The sequence below is a fragment of the Polypterus senegalus genome, chromosome 9, assembly GCF_016835505.1.
Source record: "Polypterus senegalus isolate Bchr_013 chromosome 9, ASM1683550v1, whole genome shotgun sequence".
Taxonomy (NCBI): domain Eukaryota; kingdom Metazoa; phylum Chordata; class Cladistia; order Polypteriformes; family Polypteridae; genus Polypterus; species Polypterus senegalus.
The window spans coordinates 71,572,741-71,590,589 of NC_053162.1; the positions used below are offsets into that span (position 1 = coordinate 71,572,741).

Sequence of the window (17,849 nt, forward strand, 5' to 3'; positions counted from 1 at the left end):
ATCCAGGATATTTTCTTGCATTTCGAGGCTGCGTAAGAGCTCTGAAGATTAGCGATCCCCCAATTGGATTCAGCGTGTTTCGTACTAGACTGTAATCTATAATTTACCAGAAAATGAAAGGATGTACATTTCAGAACCTTAATCAAAATAATTACAACTAATTACTTAATAATTAATTACTATTAATACTACATTACTATGAATATATATTTTTGTACAAATTGCCACTGTCGCTATTAATACTGTATTATGATATTACTATCATTAACTATTATACCTCAGTCTCAGGTATGCAGCAGGGGGCGCCAAGGTAGCCGTCTTACACATACGGACCTCCCGATAACTGAGGTATTGTGTGGAGAACAGAGGAGCGGCTCGTTGTTAGACTTTGAGAAAGGGATGGGAAATGAACGGATCATCCACATTCGGACTTTAGTTTGAAATTTTGTGTAAGTAAATATTTTTTGAATTGTTTCCCTTGAATATCTCTAGACGGCCGGTGTTTCATTTCGCGGACACGGCACGAGGTACTCCACTGAGCACTTCCTTGGAAACGTCGTCGTCCTAGCAGTAGCCTACAATATTAGTAGGTTTTAAATGTTATCCTACGTAAAAAGTATAACCCCATCTAGGGTGTATTTGTCAGAATTCCCAACTTTAAGTCATTTACAGAATGTGAATTTTAATTGCGGATTAAGACAATTATTTCTATGTCAAAGTAAAAGCCATTATAGCAATCCTGGCATATTTTCTCCTATTCTCTGTTAAGGCAGTTTGTGACTACAGTATTTAAAAATGTTGTATCTTGTCAGTCTGTTTCTGATTATAGTTGCTTTTTGGCAAAATCTCAGTCACATTGTTAAGAATTATGATACGTTTTCAAATACTTAAACTGGATTCCGATCTCTGCACATAAACACGGTGCATAATAAACCGTTTAGTACCTCAGCGAATTCATGATCGGTACGTAACACCCTCTAGTAATCTCCACAGGAATACACTGCACATGTATTTTATTCTTAATCTCTTATTCAATATGAATGCTGATTACTTTTGTGCACGTGTTCTCTTATTAATTAAGTGGTGATAATAAACTGTCCTGCAAGTAAGAGTGACTGTGAATTTAAGTAACAGAGTGATATCCTCTCATAGCTTGAGCCTCCTCCCTATGACCCAATGATGGTAAAAAATTAATTACATTGTTAAATGATGCCTCAGTGAATCAATAAGTAACTACAAAATAATAATAATAAATAAAACTGCAAGTTCCATGTTGCTTTTTGCTTAGCTCAAAAATGTAACAACAGTGACCAAGTACAATGACCAATACGACTGACTGGCAAGCAACTTGAATTTTTCTTTTTATTTAGGCACTAAATCATTTATCATTAATAAGAGTCATGCACTAAAGTATGAGATGTTTATATCATTTTTCCTTTACTTTTATTTTTAACTTTCTGTTTTGTTTAAATTCCATATATGTCAAAATAGAAGAACTCTTTTGTCTGAAACTGACAAGAAAATAAAATGAAATGTGCCACAGGCTTTCTGTGATATTCCAAAATTTTTACACTGTATAGACTAGTAGTCAGGTTACTGCTTAAATGTATTCCTACTCCCTGTTTTTAAAGGATGCTTTATTTTAATAATTCATTGGAGTAAAAGAAAAAATCCACTTTATTTAATACTTAATGCATATTTGCATTATATATTTTATAATATTAACTTTTTTCCCTCCTGCCCAGTCATGGCCCCTCTAGTCAATTCTATACAAATTTTTCGGTTTACCAATTGATTTCCCAACAGATTCTTGCATGGTAGCAGGGTTTAGCACTGCCATTTTATGAATCTGATGCCCTGGTCACTGTCGGTGTGGCATCTGCATGTTCTCCTCTTTTAGTTTTTCCCCCAGATATTCCCAGTTTTCCTCACACATTACAGATAACTGCACATTGGGGTGACTGGCAATTTCAAGTGGGCTCTATGTTTGTGTGATCTCCCATGCAGTGTTGGTTTCAGCCTTGTACCACTTGTTGCTAGAACCAGCTTTGTCTCCCCGTGACTCTGAACTGGATTAAGCAGATTAAATAGTTTTTTAAATAGATAGAAATACGAAAGATGTCTCAGTTACACACACTGCTGGTTTGATGCCAGTTTAATATAACACATTTTATTCATATAGCAATCTTTTTTTTTTCCATCTTAACCACACTACTAAATAATGAAGAAGAAACTTCTTTATGCTTCAATGGTCATTTGAGCTGTGAAGAATTAAAAAGTGCAGCCAAAAGAAATTCAGAATATCTGATAGCCTGACAGCACAAATGTCCATTTAACATCTTGTTTCATCTTTATTCCAGTATGCTGAATGTTGCTCAGCTACCAAAATGTGTGAAACTCACAAAGTCTTGTGGTGCGGTAGGAAATTTGAAAGTGTGTTGAGGGAATTGTGTAGTCTGTTATCTCCTGCAGTTTCTAGTCGACATCCACAAGGCAATGAGGTCCAGCAACATTAGTCATTGACTACTGTCCTCCACCTCCAAATCATGGAGCGTGACATTGTCCTAAAGCATCTGGAGCCTGTAATCTAATTACCCCTTACATTATCGAAAACAATTTGAAGTTTAACAGCATAATCAATAGAAGACAAAAATAATCTACTAAGGCTAACAGATGTAACCAACAAGAGACCAATTAACCAATTTTAAATAGAACAACTGAGAAGAATGTCAGAAACAAAATACAAAAGATACTAAAATGAAACCTCAAGGCAACAAGAAAATAAAACTAAAGTGGTACAGTATTATCAAATTATGTCACCTGAACCATTGAGGGTTCTCTAGGTGAATTTTATAACTTCACATAAAAGGACAAACAGTAATGTAAGAACACATGCTCCTGGTGACTTAATGCTAGGAATATCAAAAATAAAACATGGCTGTTAGAGGTATGTGTAGCTGAAAATAATTATCACACTGTAGCAATAACAGGTTGATGTAACTTTGTGTAGATAAACAGCAGGAATGAAGGGATGAACTTGGTCAGCACAACATTCAGGTATATATTGTCTCAGATATTCTTCAGTGCAATAAGAAGTGAAGCAAAATGACACCTTTAACTGGCTAACAGAGTATATTACAATATGCAAGCTTTCGTGGCATGTCAGGCCCCTTCTTCGGGCAAGATTTAATACAGAGACTGGAGTTTATATACACACTAGGAAAGAAACATGATTCTAAAATGCGTTAAATATGAACAGTCCTCTACAACCTAAGATTCATTTAGCAAGAGAGGACAGCAACATATGATCAAGATCATCTGATAACTGTTCAACAAACCCTTTTGAAGTTTTTGTTTAGTTTTCCCTGCAATGTGGATCTGTAATCAAATCTCTTGGGCCAGTCAGAGTGATGTTAGTAGTCCTCATATCTGGTCATACAACTTTTGTTTCTATTCAAGCCATGTTGTAATGTGGTAAATTTCAGCATTAATTTAACTTTCCATTCCTTTCTTTCCTGTCGTGTCTTGAAGTTCAGCTTAATAAGCATTGTGACTTTAACATCATTCCTATAGTACCATTGCTGCTGGAGTGAGCTCCTACATGAACATCACTGATGCCATGATCAATATGAGACCTGTGTAAATTCATTCTTTGGTGCAGTGTTTCTCCAGTTTCTCCCACATAGAGACTATTGTTGGGACATGTCATGCACAGAATATGGTAGACCACATTAGATGATCTGCAGGAAAATGTTCCTGTTGGCAGTGTGGTATAACTACCCCATCTGTAGTGTAAATGTGAGCACAGGTTTCAAATCTTTTCTATAGGTGGGAAGAATCCCTAATTTGGACTAATGTTACTTGTGCCAAATTCTGATCTTTCTATGAGCATGATGCAGTTAATCACAAGTCACAGTTGCCAGTTTATATTCACCAACTAACCTAACACAACATCTTTAGGATGTGAAAACAAAGCTGATTAAATTCCCTTGATTAATGTGAACTCCCCACACCGAATTAGGGACAAACTCATTTCAGTGGGCAATACGGCAGTAATTTTACCCACTGTATCACCTGTCCTTACTATAAACTGGAGAAATGCCGAAGAGCACTGAGGGCAGCAGCAGTGAATATACTGTAGAACTGTTTGACAATTCGAGTTTGCTAGTACTCTGTTTGCTGATTTGTTCTGTTTTTAGTGACAGAGCAAACATTTACAGTCTAAAGAGCGCAAGTGTTCTGTTGCTATACTATACGCATAGGACTGGCTCTAAACAGTAGAAGGAATAATCTGTATCTTTTTTTTAAACAATGATAATTACTAGGGGTGTAAGAATGGCATTGTTAGCTCTATCACTCGAAACGCCTCTTTTAAACTATTGCACACTCAACTGAATGTTTGTAAGAGAGCTTACTATGTAAACAGTGCCGAGGAAGGGGCTGAACAGACTGAAGGCGACTTTCTAGAGATAATCCATCAAACAAACACATGAATCTGAAATACAACTTGTATATTCTTTAAGATAAATAATAGAAAACTTTCTTAATGGTGCCAAAAATCTTAAGCTACACAAATATCTACATATGCCACACTGTGACAATTATAATTATTCAAAAAAGTGCAGTATAATAGCTGACTTTTATATAGCACCTCATATTGTTTCATGACTAGACTGCTGAACAGACTTACATGAAGAAATTAAACTTCTTATTATATAAATACTCAAAGAAAACTAAAATAAAGTGTGTGCATCACACATACAGTAGTTGTATAACAACCATAACAAAATAAACTATTGCTTACTACATTAAATTAATAATAATAAAAATAATTCTTTACATTTATATACAGTAATGCTTTTCTCACTACTCAATAGTTCTTTACACGGTAAGTAAAATCACTTAAATCACTTACATTAAAATTAAAAATTAAACTAATTAATTAAATTAAATCAAAATTAAAACCACTTAAATCACCGCCAAGGTGTAGCATCCACCTGGATGATGTGATGGCAGCCATTCTTGCACTAGTACACTCAGCACACATTAGCTGTTAGGTGGTAAAAGGGTGAGAGGTATCACAAGCCAATTAAGGACAGGGGATGCTTAGGAGACCAGAATGACTTGGCCATAGTGGACATCTGGGTATACCCTTCTCTTCTTCAAAAATGCCCAGAGATCTTTTATGACCTCACATAGAGTCAAGACCTCAGTTTTACATCTCATCCAAAGGATGGCGCCATTTCTACAGAACAGTGTCCCCATCACTGTACTGGGGCATTGGGATCCACATTCAAATCATAGGTTAAGGGCCTCCTGCTGGCCTCGCCAACACCTCTTCCAGCAGCAACCCAAGCTTTTTCCTGGACAGCCTCCCATCCAAGTACTGGCCAGGCCCAGACATGCTTAGCTGTTCTGAAGTACAAGTGGTATGACTTCCACCATGAAACACCTTCAGAGGATTATACAGGGGAAAAAGCAAACAAGTGATAACTTTTTGTAAGTAATAACTATGTTTAAAAATTATGTATAATTTATAAATGCATTAAATTTTTTTCTGTAGAAGTGCTTTTTTTATTTTAAACCTTCATTTGTCAAATACTGAATCTGATAGAGCAATTCTGTTGCCAGATTTGGATTCAGCACCCTCAAATCTATAAAGAACACCTCAAATTTTTGACTGGAGTGAATTTTGTTTTTCAGATCAGTTTAATTTAATGCTGGTGTTAAAACCAAGCAAAGGTCTTAATTCCTGACTAGGCAGAGCTTAAATCTGTACAATTTCTGTTCAATTTTATCCTTATAATCAATTTCAGCCTTTCCAATCAAAGTTATACATCCTTCTGTGCTACATGTGCCTCAATAAGTCACCTTATTTAAAAGGATTTTTTTTATTTAATAATGCAATAAAGATTTGTTGATCCCGAGTTTATTGCTAGGGCAAACATAAATGCTTTTAAAACAATAAGTGTTTAAAATGCTGTATCTGTGCTTCTTCCTTTAAACATTTCCCAATTTTAATTTGAAAGCATCCATATAAGCTGTTAAGTTGTATTTTCTGTATTTTGCGTTCTCTTTTCAAGTCTGTCTTGTAAATGAAGAGAAGGTGAACACCACTGTGATCAGTAGAGCCCAGCGACACTTTGGCTGTAGATTTCTGAGGCCCCTTAGCTGACCTGTGCCTCCCACCACCTTGTACTGAATAAGCAGAATAAAAAAACAAACAGATGAATAATTGATGTTTATAGTATTTTATGTTAACAATGGCCTGGTCACTGTTTATGTGGAGTTTATACATTATGTACATGTATGCATGACATAAAGTTGAAACTGAATGTGATATAATCATTTCATATTGTAAGAAAATGTGAAAAAGTCCAAAAGAGTGACTACTTTTAGAGCCACTACTGGAACAATGATTATAGGAAATAATGAAAACTGTGCGTTCGTTGTCTTCCTTATAATGGTCCTATTAACATTGTGTCCAGTAACATCCTGTAGCTCACAGTCAGTTTTCACATTTACATGCATCCATAATGCTGTTTTCTCTGTAGTCTGGCAGAAGGAAATGAGGCCGCACAGAGGCTTGTTCAGGAGCAGGGAGGGGTGAAGCCACTGATGCAGCTGCTGAAGAAAAGTCGACTGGTGGGCACACAGGAGGCAGTGGCTGGAGCACTCTGGGTCTTGGCAGGGACAGACATTGATGACCAGAGGAATATGGCCACAATGATAGGTACTGTATGAAAGCCATCATATACCAGTCATATGTATTTCTTCACTTACTGTATTTTTCTTCTTTCTTTGCCATTTTCATAGTCTCTATTATGGCCTTTAAAGACTGACTGGATGAACTCAGATACTGGCATGTTTAGTTGCTGTGGGAGATATTTGTTATTATGCTTTGCCTTCATGCTTTGGTTATCCATTACTTTTGACTGCTTAAGTTATGTAACAGTCTGCTGTACACAATGCATTAGAAGTAATGCTCTTCAAATATTAACTTTAGTTCAATTAATCCCCCCCAAAAGATTGACATTATATTTTGTTTTAATTTTCTCTAGCTTTGTTATATATTCAAATGTGGCCTTTAAGGGCTTACTGCAGTGTATCTATTAGTCACTTATTGCTATATAATACAAAGAAAGTCTTTGTAAGGTCTTTTAACATAACAGTAAATGACTAATAGATGCTCTATAGGTAGCCTCCATTCCAAGGTTGCAATTTGTGTTTTGTAAGTCTAATTAAAACCAAATAAAGTGTTTAAAGGTTTTGTTACAAAGCAGTAATTGACTAATAGATGCACCAAGGTAGCTCCTTATCCAAAGAGATACCCCTTTGTTCTCTGACTCTCTCTCTCTTTCTCAATTAGTTATCTTACAATATACTCTACATCAAAGTAATTACAGTGTCATTATTTAAAAGTACAAGTTTCTGCATATTGTGATAAAGAGTTTGTGTGACTGAGGGATATAAGGAAGAAGAAGTGCAGTAGAGCTGGAGCAGCCATATGAGGATTATGTGTTAATGTTAGCCACAGTGGTGAAGGAAGAGCAACAATTATTGATGGCAACCATGTAATATTACAATGGAGGCATAGTGTGTCAGTAGCCGTACAACATTTAATATGATCTCCAGAGCTTGCCGATGGAAATTCACTAAAGGTTAGAACAATGCCAACACTGGTAACTGCAGGTACATGTCTTCATCCTTAGGAAATAAGCAAACACATACATTCACTGGACTTGCAGTATGGCTGACAACTTTGCAAGAGCACTTAAAGAACAGGGATGAGCCAATGAAAGCATGCTCCCACACTAATCTTAAACCCAACAAATAACTAGAGTAGTTTCATTCAACTGAACCTGCCTTTTCCATTGTAAAGTCATAGAGACCCAAGGGAAACCAGGATTCATGATACAACCAGCTATAGACAGGCAGGGCACTTCTCCATTCTCTAACACACACACATACACACACACACGCATTTATACACAAAATGTCAGTTTAAAGCAATGGTTCCCAACCTTTTCTCTGCCCTCTGCTTTATGTTCGCATCCCCTACAAAAGTAATATCACAATTGAAGATGAAGAAGTCAAATTTCTAATTTTTGAACTACATGCAGTACTATGGGTGAACACACTGAAGTAAAAAAAAAAAATTAAGTCAGTGAATAAAATTTAAATATAAGTTGAGTAATTTATGTTTATAAATCTCTATAATCTTGTAAATGTGTCCCCGTGAAGCTTTGACACTCAATTAACAATCCGGTTTTGAGGTATCCCTAAAAGCAACAAGTGCCACAAGGAATGACACATGATCAATGATCAAAGAGTTTTGGGGATTGGAGACCTTCATGAAGCAACAGGTGCCTGCACCTCTAAGCAATGGAACACAGTCAATGACCTCTGTCCCAAATAACACCTGCACTGCAGTTTAAAAGCATGTGGCGCACAGTTAAAATTGCAGCGTTATTCGTAGGATCACCAGCATGAGAGATGGGCTGAGTGTACGCAGCAGGTGTTGCATCCAATTAAGTGCCCCTTGTTCCAACCTGGCAAAAATATCAATCAAACCTTAATATCAGTGATGTTTCACAATCAGAGAAACAATGACCAGGACTTGAAATTCAACCAGACGCTCTGTGCAAGAAGGCAGATCACCACAGTACTGTGCCTTCCTGCAAAATATCATTAGTTAAGTAATTACATCAGTTTCATGTGTCCATAAGGGCAAGTAGAAAAGTGACAGGAGATGAGCCCTAGTCAATGGAAATATGTTAATCAATGAATTAGCAGCACAATGAAGCAGCAGTAATCTCGTAGTAAGGAGTCTGGTGGGTCGCACCCCAGGTGCTGCTTGTGTGGAGTTTACATGTACATCCTATGGTTTTGCTTTGGTTTCCTTTTACAGTCCAAAGAAATGCAGGTTAGGGGCACTGGCGATGCTAATGAAGTCTCTGATGTGTGTACGTGTGTATGTGTGTGTGTTCACTTTGTGTTGTGCTGGTGCTCTGTCCAGATGACCACAGGAGTATTCTCCAACTTTTCTGACTCACTAAGATTATGTAAATGATGCTGGAAAAGTCATATAGTGTGCTGTAATTACCTTTACATTCAACCATTGTTTACAAAAACTCAACACAATTAACTATTTAGTTGTGTTCGCATGTAGTTTTTCTATACTTCTGTCTAAAGACCAGGGCCCTCATTTCTAAAGTTCATGTAAACATAAAAAGAGCCACAATATGGACACAATTTAGATAAAGATAGTGCTATATACAATAAATGTCATCACTAATCAGTGCCTCATTGGGATTTATGTTTTAAACGGTTGTTTACCGTTTATGAGATATTGTTGCTATATTTACATATACTGTATATTTAGACTTTAATTACTGTATATATGTATGCCTTTGTTTTAGCTTGTACTGTGAATGCTTAAACACCATTAAGGATGATCTGTAAGCTGTAAGACAAGGCCCCTTTCAAATGTGAACACCTATGTACAAACTACTAAACCAGACAGATCAGTGAGTCAGGTAAAAGATTTTTTTGGTGTAAAAATGCGTACAAAAAGAGGCTCAAAATGTGTGTACGCAACTTCTCACGCAAACATTAGAATTTATAAAAGAAAAGTTGAAGGAGAAACATGCATATACTGTATTTACAGCAACTCTGACCCCTGCGTATGCAACATTTCAGAGAAATGTAAAATGACGACACCCTTGATCAAGTAAGAAAATGCAGCCCAATCAGCTAAATGATGACTCACATGTATAGTAATACGTATCACAGAGTTGTTATTATAATGTGACAAGGGATGAATATGATGTACAGACTGAACTTTGGTTCCCTTTTAAGAAGGCCAATGCTGAATATTTGCACTAAAGAGCTTTTTTGTTTTTTTCCTCAATTTATATCAGCTACCTGTTGTCACTTCTCAGACAGGTCAAGAATATCTTAACCAAGCTTCACTCCATCATGCCCATTGTGCTGGAAGCCATTAACCAACTGGTGAGAGGCTACATCCAGTTTTTTGTATTTTTTTTTTTTGCCAACATAAAAAGGCAATTTGCAACAGTGTCCAGTTCTAACATAATCAGAGCAATTTACTGCATTCATATTGTCATAGAAGCACCTAGCGAGAATGAAGAAGCTTTTGTTAACCGTGATCAGTGACATTCCATTAATGAACAAGTCATCTGTGATGCCAAGATAGACCTACAAACATTGTGGATCAGTGGGTCCAACCATGATTCATTTATTTTGAGGCAAAATAGCTTTGATAAATGTGACGGCTTATTGGTAATGTAACTAGCTGAACCTTCTATCTTTCATATGTTCATATTTCATTGTTAATTGTAACAGCAATCATGTCAGTAGATGTGTCAAATAAGAGTGGCTACCTGCTAAGACACTGGTGCCTTACGCCTTTCCCTGACCTCCCAAATGCAAAGGAGAGACTCTATAATGCTGCGCATCATCATGTGATCTCCGCTGTGGAACTGTGTCAGGGTGTCAATATGTCAGTTGAGAGGCTGTTCTAATAGTCAGTGAAGGTCTGCAGCATCATGATTGCATATTTATGAGGTTGATTAGCATGCTTCATATATGGACTTTCCATGGTGGTATTCGAGGTGCACTAACCTATGCATATTTACAAGGAGATTGTGATTTATAAATGGTAAATTTAGTAAAAATGTGCATACCCCAGGTTTTATAAATCTGATTTTTTTTTTGGTGTATACATTTTCCTGTTTTTTTTTGTTGTTTTTTTTGTAGGCGCTTATTTTCACACTCAAATCCTTGTAAAGTTATGAGAACTGGACCCTGTTGTAAATTGCCTTTTTATGATGGCAAAACACATTATGTTTCATGTACAGTATGTGTTCTCACACCATGCAAAAACTGCATGTAGCACCTCATTGGTTGGCTAATGGCTTCCAGCACAGCAGGCATGATGGAGTTAAGCTTGACTGAGATACTCCTGACGTGTCTGCCAGTTCCCTGAGAAGTGAAAACAGGTAGCCGATATAAACTGACAGATAACCACAAAAATTCTTCAGTTCAAACATGCAGCATTGGTCCTCTTAAAAGGGAACTAAAATGCAGCCTGTGCATCATATTCATCACATGTGAATTTTAATATGTTTGTCACGTCAACACACATTATAATAACAGCTAAATGATATGCAGTCATCATTTATCTGATTTGGCTGTATTTCCCTACTTGATCAAGGGTGTCATCATTTCCCAGTTTCTCCAAAATTGTGCATACACATGGGTCAGAGTTGCCATAAATATAGGCATGTTTCCCTTTCAAGTTTTCTTTCATAAATCCCAATGTTTGTGTCGGAAGATGTGTTTGCACATTTTGTGCCTCTTTTTGTGCAAGCACAAGCTTTATAAATGGGGCCGCAGAACATTTTTACATCTAAAAAATCTTATACCTGACCCACAGATCTGCCAGGTTTAGAAGTTTGTCAATGGATGTTCCCATTTGAATGGGGCCTTGTCTTATAGGTTACAAATCATCTTTAATGGTGTTTCAGTGTTTACAGTACAAGCTAAAATACATGCATACAGGTACAGTATATACAGTAAATGCAGTCTAGATATATGTGTAAATATAGCAAAAATATCTCAGAAACTGAAAATATAACCATTTAAAACATATATCCTAGTGAGGCACTGATGAGTGATGACACTGATTATACACAGTAGTGTCTTTATTTAAATTGTTTCCATAATCTTTTACAAGGACGCTAATGATGTTGGGATAACTAGGAATGTGCCAAATTAGTTGTTCACTGAAAATGTACCTAATTTTTTACTGGCATTTTTTTCTGAATCTTAAGGTTTTTCCTCCAGTGCTTCTTAACATTTGTATAGGAAAACTGAAATGCTGTGTCATTTTAAAAATGAGTCAAATAGCTTAAGTCAGTTTTGGAAATGTTTTCTTCTACTGAACTGCCTTAAAGACACATTTTGCATGGTTCAGGAGCCCAATACTAGGCAGCGTGGTAGGAGCTGGCACCACAGAGTCTTAGAGAGTGCAGGGTGCTCCCACACTTGTCTACTTTGTGATTTATTATGGAGAAAAGGAAAACAAAACTGTGCAATTCTTTAGATATTTTAACATATATGGACAACCTTGTAAATAGCAAAGCTTCTGAAGGGTTGATTTATTCTGTCTGGCTTTTAAAGTCTTATAGACTAATTGCAGCATTCCCTTTCTTGAAAACCAGCTAAGAATTTGTTGGATCTTATTTCAGAGAATATGATCTTTCCCACATATGAGACATATTACTTACTTGTTTTTTTTAAGCATCTGATACCTTCTACAGTATATATAGTATCGCCTATCAAACACTTTTAGTGCCTACCATGACTATACTCTACAGAGATATTTGATTTCAGGATCATTACTTTAAAATACATTTTTACCGTAGAATATATTAATCTAATAATAATAGATTAGAGAACCAGATGGGCAATAACCCATCTTTACTTTTTTCAATATCTGCTTTATCTTGCAAATCTGAAATGAATCCAGAAAGAGATGCCAGTTACCTCCAATGCACACACAAGCACGACCCACTCACCTTTAGATTCTCACACTAGGGTGACGACATGTTTTTGGAATGTGGATGGAAAGCAGAGAAGCTGGGGAAGTTTGAAAGGCAAACAACCTCAGATTTCATCAGGATTTCACCAGCTAGTGTGGAGTTGTCTCACAAGGTGAAAGTATAAGAAGCTGTAAGAAAGTTAGAAAATGAAGCTGTGTTACAAAGTTAAAATGAGTCTAAAATCTACATGTATGCTTCTATAAATTATCAAAATGAGTGTCAAAGTGAAAATGAAAGCATGAACTGTTATTTCAAAGAATTAGCACATATATTTAGGAGGAGGAAGAATGAATTGCTTTGTCTCAGTAAGTGAAGTGTTGCTTCATCTTATTTGCATTTGCCCTTGATAAAGGATATTGATGTTTCCTGTAAACTGATCCAGAACTGGCAACAATGAAAATTGGTAAAATCTAAATAAATCATAGCAACCTGTTAATATTACAATTTAAAACTTGTAGAAATGTTCAAAATCACATATTCTTATTTTTTCTTGCCCAGGTGTAACACATCTTAGTGAATTTCTAGACTCCCCATCTGAGCACCTGCAGTTGCTGGGTTTGGAAATATTCTCCATATTGGCTAGTGGTCCAAAAGATTTTGGCAGGGCCCTGGCAGGCATGGGTGTGCCACAGCTCCTGGTAAGACTGCTGCACTCAAACAATGAGAGGATTGTTTTGGCATCTGTTAGGACTATGAGGCACATCTGTTTAGGCATAAGTGAGTATTTATTAAGGTGGTGTTTCTCTGCTTTTTAAATTTGGTAAGCTTATAAAAATGTACCATATGATGGTAAAACGTGGCGGCACGGTGGCGCAGTGGTAGCGCTGCTGCCTCGCAGTTAGGAGATCCAGGTTTGCTTCCCGGGTCCTCCCTGCGTGGAATTTGCATGTTCTCCCTGTGTCTGCGTGGGTTTCCTCTGGGCACTCCAGTTTCCTCCCACAGTCCAAAGACATGCAGGTTAGGTGGACTGGCAATTCTAAATTGTCCCTAGTGTGTGCTGGGTGTGTTTGTGTATGTCCTGCAGTGGGTTGGCACCCTGCCCGGGATTGCTTCCTGCCTTGTGCCCTGGGATTGGCACCAGCAGACCCCCGTGATCCTGTGTTCAGATTCGGCAGGTTGAAGGATGGATGGATGATGGTAAAACTTGAGCAAGCACATTAAAATGTTCAGGACATTTTAAAATATCACAAAGCTCCTCTGTCGAAGTGCTGTTTCACTTTGACTTCCGTATTCAATAAAAGATTATTTCAGTAACCATGATATGCACACCTCTACAAAAATGTCTCCATGTTGTTTTGTTTGAGTGTCTGTTTTCTCCAACATTACCCACCTAGCCTCAAAAAAAGAACAGGAACAATACCTTTCCTAAATATGAAAAGGCTTGGTTATACTGATGTAAAGGCCCATATATTAAATAAAGATGTTACTTTAATTAGGTATTGCAGACTAATCTCTATGATTGCACTCATTAACAAGTAATCATTGTGTCTGAAGAGGTGTGGCTGCTTTTTTTTGTCCCTTTGCTACTATAACTGTAAATGTTACTATTAATGAAGAGGTTTCTCTTTTAGTTCACAGTTCTATGTAATTTCCATGTATTAAGTTCCCCTTTAATTAATGCCTTGTGTAACATTGATAAACAGAGATAATTTCATTGTTATGTGATTATATAAAATTTAATGTTACAGTGTTGTTTCCTGCTGTACATTGGCTTGCCTATCCCTTAATAAAATAAAAAAAAAAATAGAACAGGAACAATAACATAATCCTGCAATTTCAGACACATTAGTTACTACAGTTACTACTTTTTTGTTTGTTAAATATTTTTGTAATTGTGAGACATGCAAAATCATCAGTGATAACAATGCAACATGTTAGTAGATTACATTACATAAATGTTTTTTTAATAGAACTTTACAATATAGTATTTGAAAATGTAATGCTAATAGGCTTGTGGTAGTTCAGTATCTTACAAAGACAGCAGAGTTCAACTAAAATAGTGTAAAAATGGCAGTAATTGATGATCTATTGTTAGGTGATAGTTGGGGAGAGATCAAGTACTAAATGTTGTTCAGATTTAATATTTTCAAAAGAAGTACCCAATGAAGAGTTAAAATCGCTTGTTGAAATCTGAAGGTAAAACTGTTAGTTGCGCTGGAGTTTTGCAGATAAATGATAGCATCAGAGAAACACTGAATCATTATAATTTGCAGATTTAGTTATATTAGTAAATACTGAGTATATATTTATTCACTCTGTACTTTTAGAGTGATGCTTACATAATTCCTGTCATCTTATATTCACTTCCAGTTCAGTTACTTGTTTTTATTTATTTTTTTTTACTTTAACAGTTATCTTAACATCAAGCAGCAGGCGAAGTGAGCTGCTGTACAAGTGGCTTACATGCACGCCTGTCCAGCCGTTTGACTAACTTGTATTGGGGATCCGCTTTGCCTTCAGGAGCAGCTGTTGAGGGAGTAAAAAAGGGAAATATACAAAATATAGTATTTGACACAACCTCCCTTGAGGTAAATTTGAAGCAGCAAACTAATCTGCAGTTCATTTTACATAGAATGTTACTCTATTTCAAGATAGATCAGTCTGTAAACTTACCAATTCTTTTCAAAGGGAGATTTTGAAATTTCAGATATGTGCACAATACAGTGTATTCGGCACATCTCAATGACTATTTAATTTTCCCAACAAATCTCCCTGAAGAGTAAGTGTCCCACATTTCAACAAATTTGCTCCACTTTGGAACCTAGTTACAAGTTGCATAGCCTTGGAAAAGCATGAAAAGGAATGTCTGCTTATGCAGTGATGCAAACAGATGAAGTGTCTGAATATACCACATACACTGTCAGAAAACAATGCCAATCAGTCACCACCGACAATAAAGTTATGCCATATCTCAACCTGACAGCTTGCAAAATGTGCTCTTCTTCCTAAAATAAGCCAGATGAATACAATTTGTATTGATAAACTTCATTAGATTGCGATGTTAAAGATTGACTGATGGGTTTGTGCATCTTACCAGGATACACAAAAAAGAAAAGAAGCACCCAATGAAGAGTTAAAATCTCTTGTTGAAGTCTGAAGGTACCTTTAAGGACAGTAGTGCAGTAATCTTTACTTCAGAGGTTTTGATTTCTATTTTAAAAGAACTAAAAAAAAAAGCTATTGGCATCACCCACTTTAAATAGGTACTGGGCAGCTTTCAACTCTGCAGCCCTTCATAATAACTGCTTTATAGCCAAGCCAACTTTTAAGATAGTGATGGTCTTTCACAAACTGAAAGCAAGATACAAACAGTCAAATATTGTCCTTTCCAATGAATGACTACTGTATTTAACTTTAGTCTTGTCTTCTTGGACAGATTTTTTAAGTGTAGCATTATCCTTGAACCACATGTACAGCCCTCCTAAATCCTCAGTTCTGGTTGCAGACCAAAAATAATTTTAAGGCCACAATTCTGATCACTGGAATAATTGTGACAACCCCTAATGCAATAAATCATGCTGGAGTTTTGGTATTTTACTGGTCATATCTAAAGAAACCTTCCTTTCAAAATGTACACAGTCTGTGACACACTGAGAATAGCACTCAAGGCAGTTTTGCTCATTTCCCGCAAACATGCCACAAAATGTAAAACTGTCCATTTATGTATGAAGTCAAACACACATCAAATATAGCATAATGAATAAACAAGGCAAAGCCTAAAAACATCATGTTAAAAGAGAACAGAAGAACACAAACAACGAAATGATGTTGATTCAGGACAAAAGCAAATCAATATGGACCCAGAGTCCAACCTCCCACGCCTCTCTCTGGTCATTCTAACGATATAACAAAGCTGATTACCCTGCGTCAGCTTTTGTTGAAAGGACTGTCTTGTAGACATCCAAGCATTGATTTTATGCTATTGAGGATGGTTTAGGAGAAAAACAGATTATATGATGGGCTGTATGGCCTGTTCTTGTCAAAACTATTTGTACAGTACACAATATGTATAATACAATAATATAAAGAAAAAATCCACCTCTGTGATCATTGTTTAATGACACTGCTTCTGCCACATGTCCCAACTCTAAAGGACAAGACCTGGGGATTAACTTCACCACATACAAGATATCAAAGACTAATGAAGTTAGGATGAAGTCTCCAAATCATGTGTACCTAAGGCTTGCTGATTGTTCTGGTGGAAGGGTGCTATTAAAACATTTTCTGTGGTTTTCATATAAATGTTTTTAGTTTTTTTGATTTTCGTATACCCAAATTTGTTAATATACTGTAGTTTGCCAAAATAGCTAAACGAACAAAACCCCTTTTGATTTACAAAGTAGGAAAAGTACCTGCAATCAGTCAAGGCTGCCAAAAATTCTTCACACTGGGAGAATTGTTACGGATGCTGCTTGCACATGTGGAGGAAAATTCAAATGGCAGATTAAAATTGGTAGAATTATGCTTTACAATAGTTTACAGTTCTTTTTTATTCTTAGAAGGTTAGATTGTTGTAGTAGACAAAAAATCCATAATTGTTCATGTGGTTCAGTATGTACTTTACTCTTTGCAGGCTGGATTCCAAATACTGAAAACCAAGAAATGCTCTTAAATTCTCAGGGATTAAATTTCCTGGTAGCACTTATGTCTCACTCTCACTCGGATCTGCTGCAGGCAGAGGCAGCCTGTGCTCTCGCTTCAGCTGTGTTGGGTAAGCAGACTAAAAATGGTCATGCATGTAGCTTCTCTTTTCTTTTTTCATTTATCTTTCCTGCAAATGGTGGCTTCTTTAGAGCTTCATTGGCTTAGTGTAATACCTAATTACGTTTGCTTTTGGTTAGTATGTACCTTGAAATATACTATCTTTTCTTTCAGGGCAGGTTCCTATTTTACTGCCAGATTAGATTAGATTAGGTCAATTTTATTTATTTCAATGGGAAATTCAGATACATGCAGCAGCAGAAACATAAACAAGGATACAGACTCACAGGACAAATGATACAACCAATCAAATAATCAATAGATAAATAAATAAATAGAAACAGATACATGTATACTGTTCAGTTATTTCAAAATTAACTTAGCAATTACATCAGGAGGAAGCAATGAATTGCCTGATAACAGAAAAGAATAATGAATACAATAACAAGGTTTGAAACAAGACAGAACAATGCTAGAATTATAGAACAATGAATTTTGCAGCATATTATATATTTCATG

The 17,849-nt window shown here is 36.3% G+C and overlaps 1 protein-coding gene across 1 annotated transcript in view; it reads left to right on the forward strand.

Annotated features, from left to right (window-relative positions):
- The first annotated feature begins 350 nt into the window (after positions 1-350).
- Positions 351-17,849, forward strand: part of LOC120535415 (ankyrin and armadillo repeat-containing protein-like) — a 48,636-nt gene continuing 31,137 nt past the window's right edge. The window contains exons 1-4 of the mRNA XM_039763248.1: positions 351-449; positions 6,555-6,733; positions 13,128-13,346; positions 17,203-17,340. Coding sequence (XP_039619182.1) covers positions 6,619-6,733; positions 13,128-13,346; positions 17,203-17,340 — 472 coding nt within the window. The 5' untranslated portion in view covers positions 351-449; positions 6,555-6,618. The remainder of the gene's footprint in view (positions 450-6,554; positions 6,734-13,127; positions 13,347-17,202; positions 17,341-17,849) is intronic.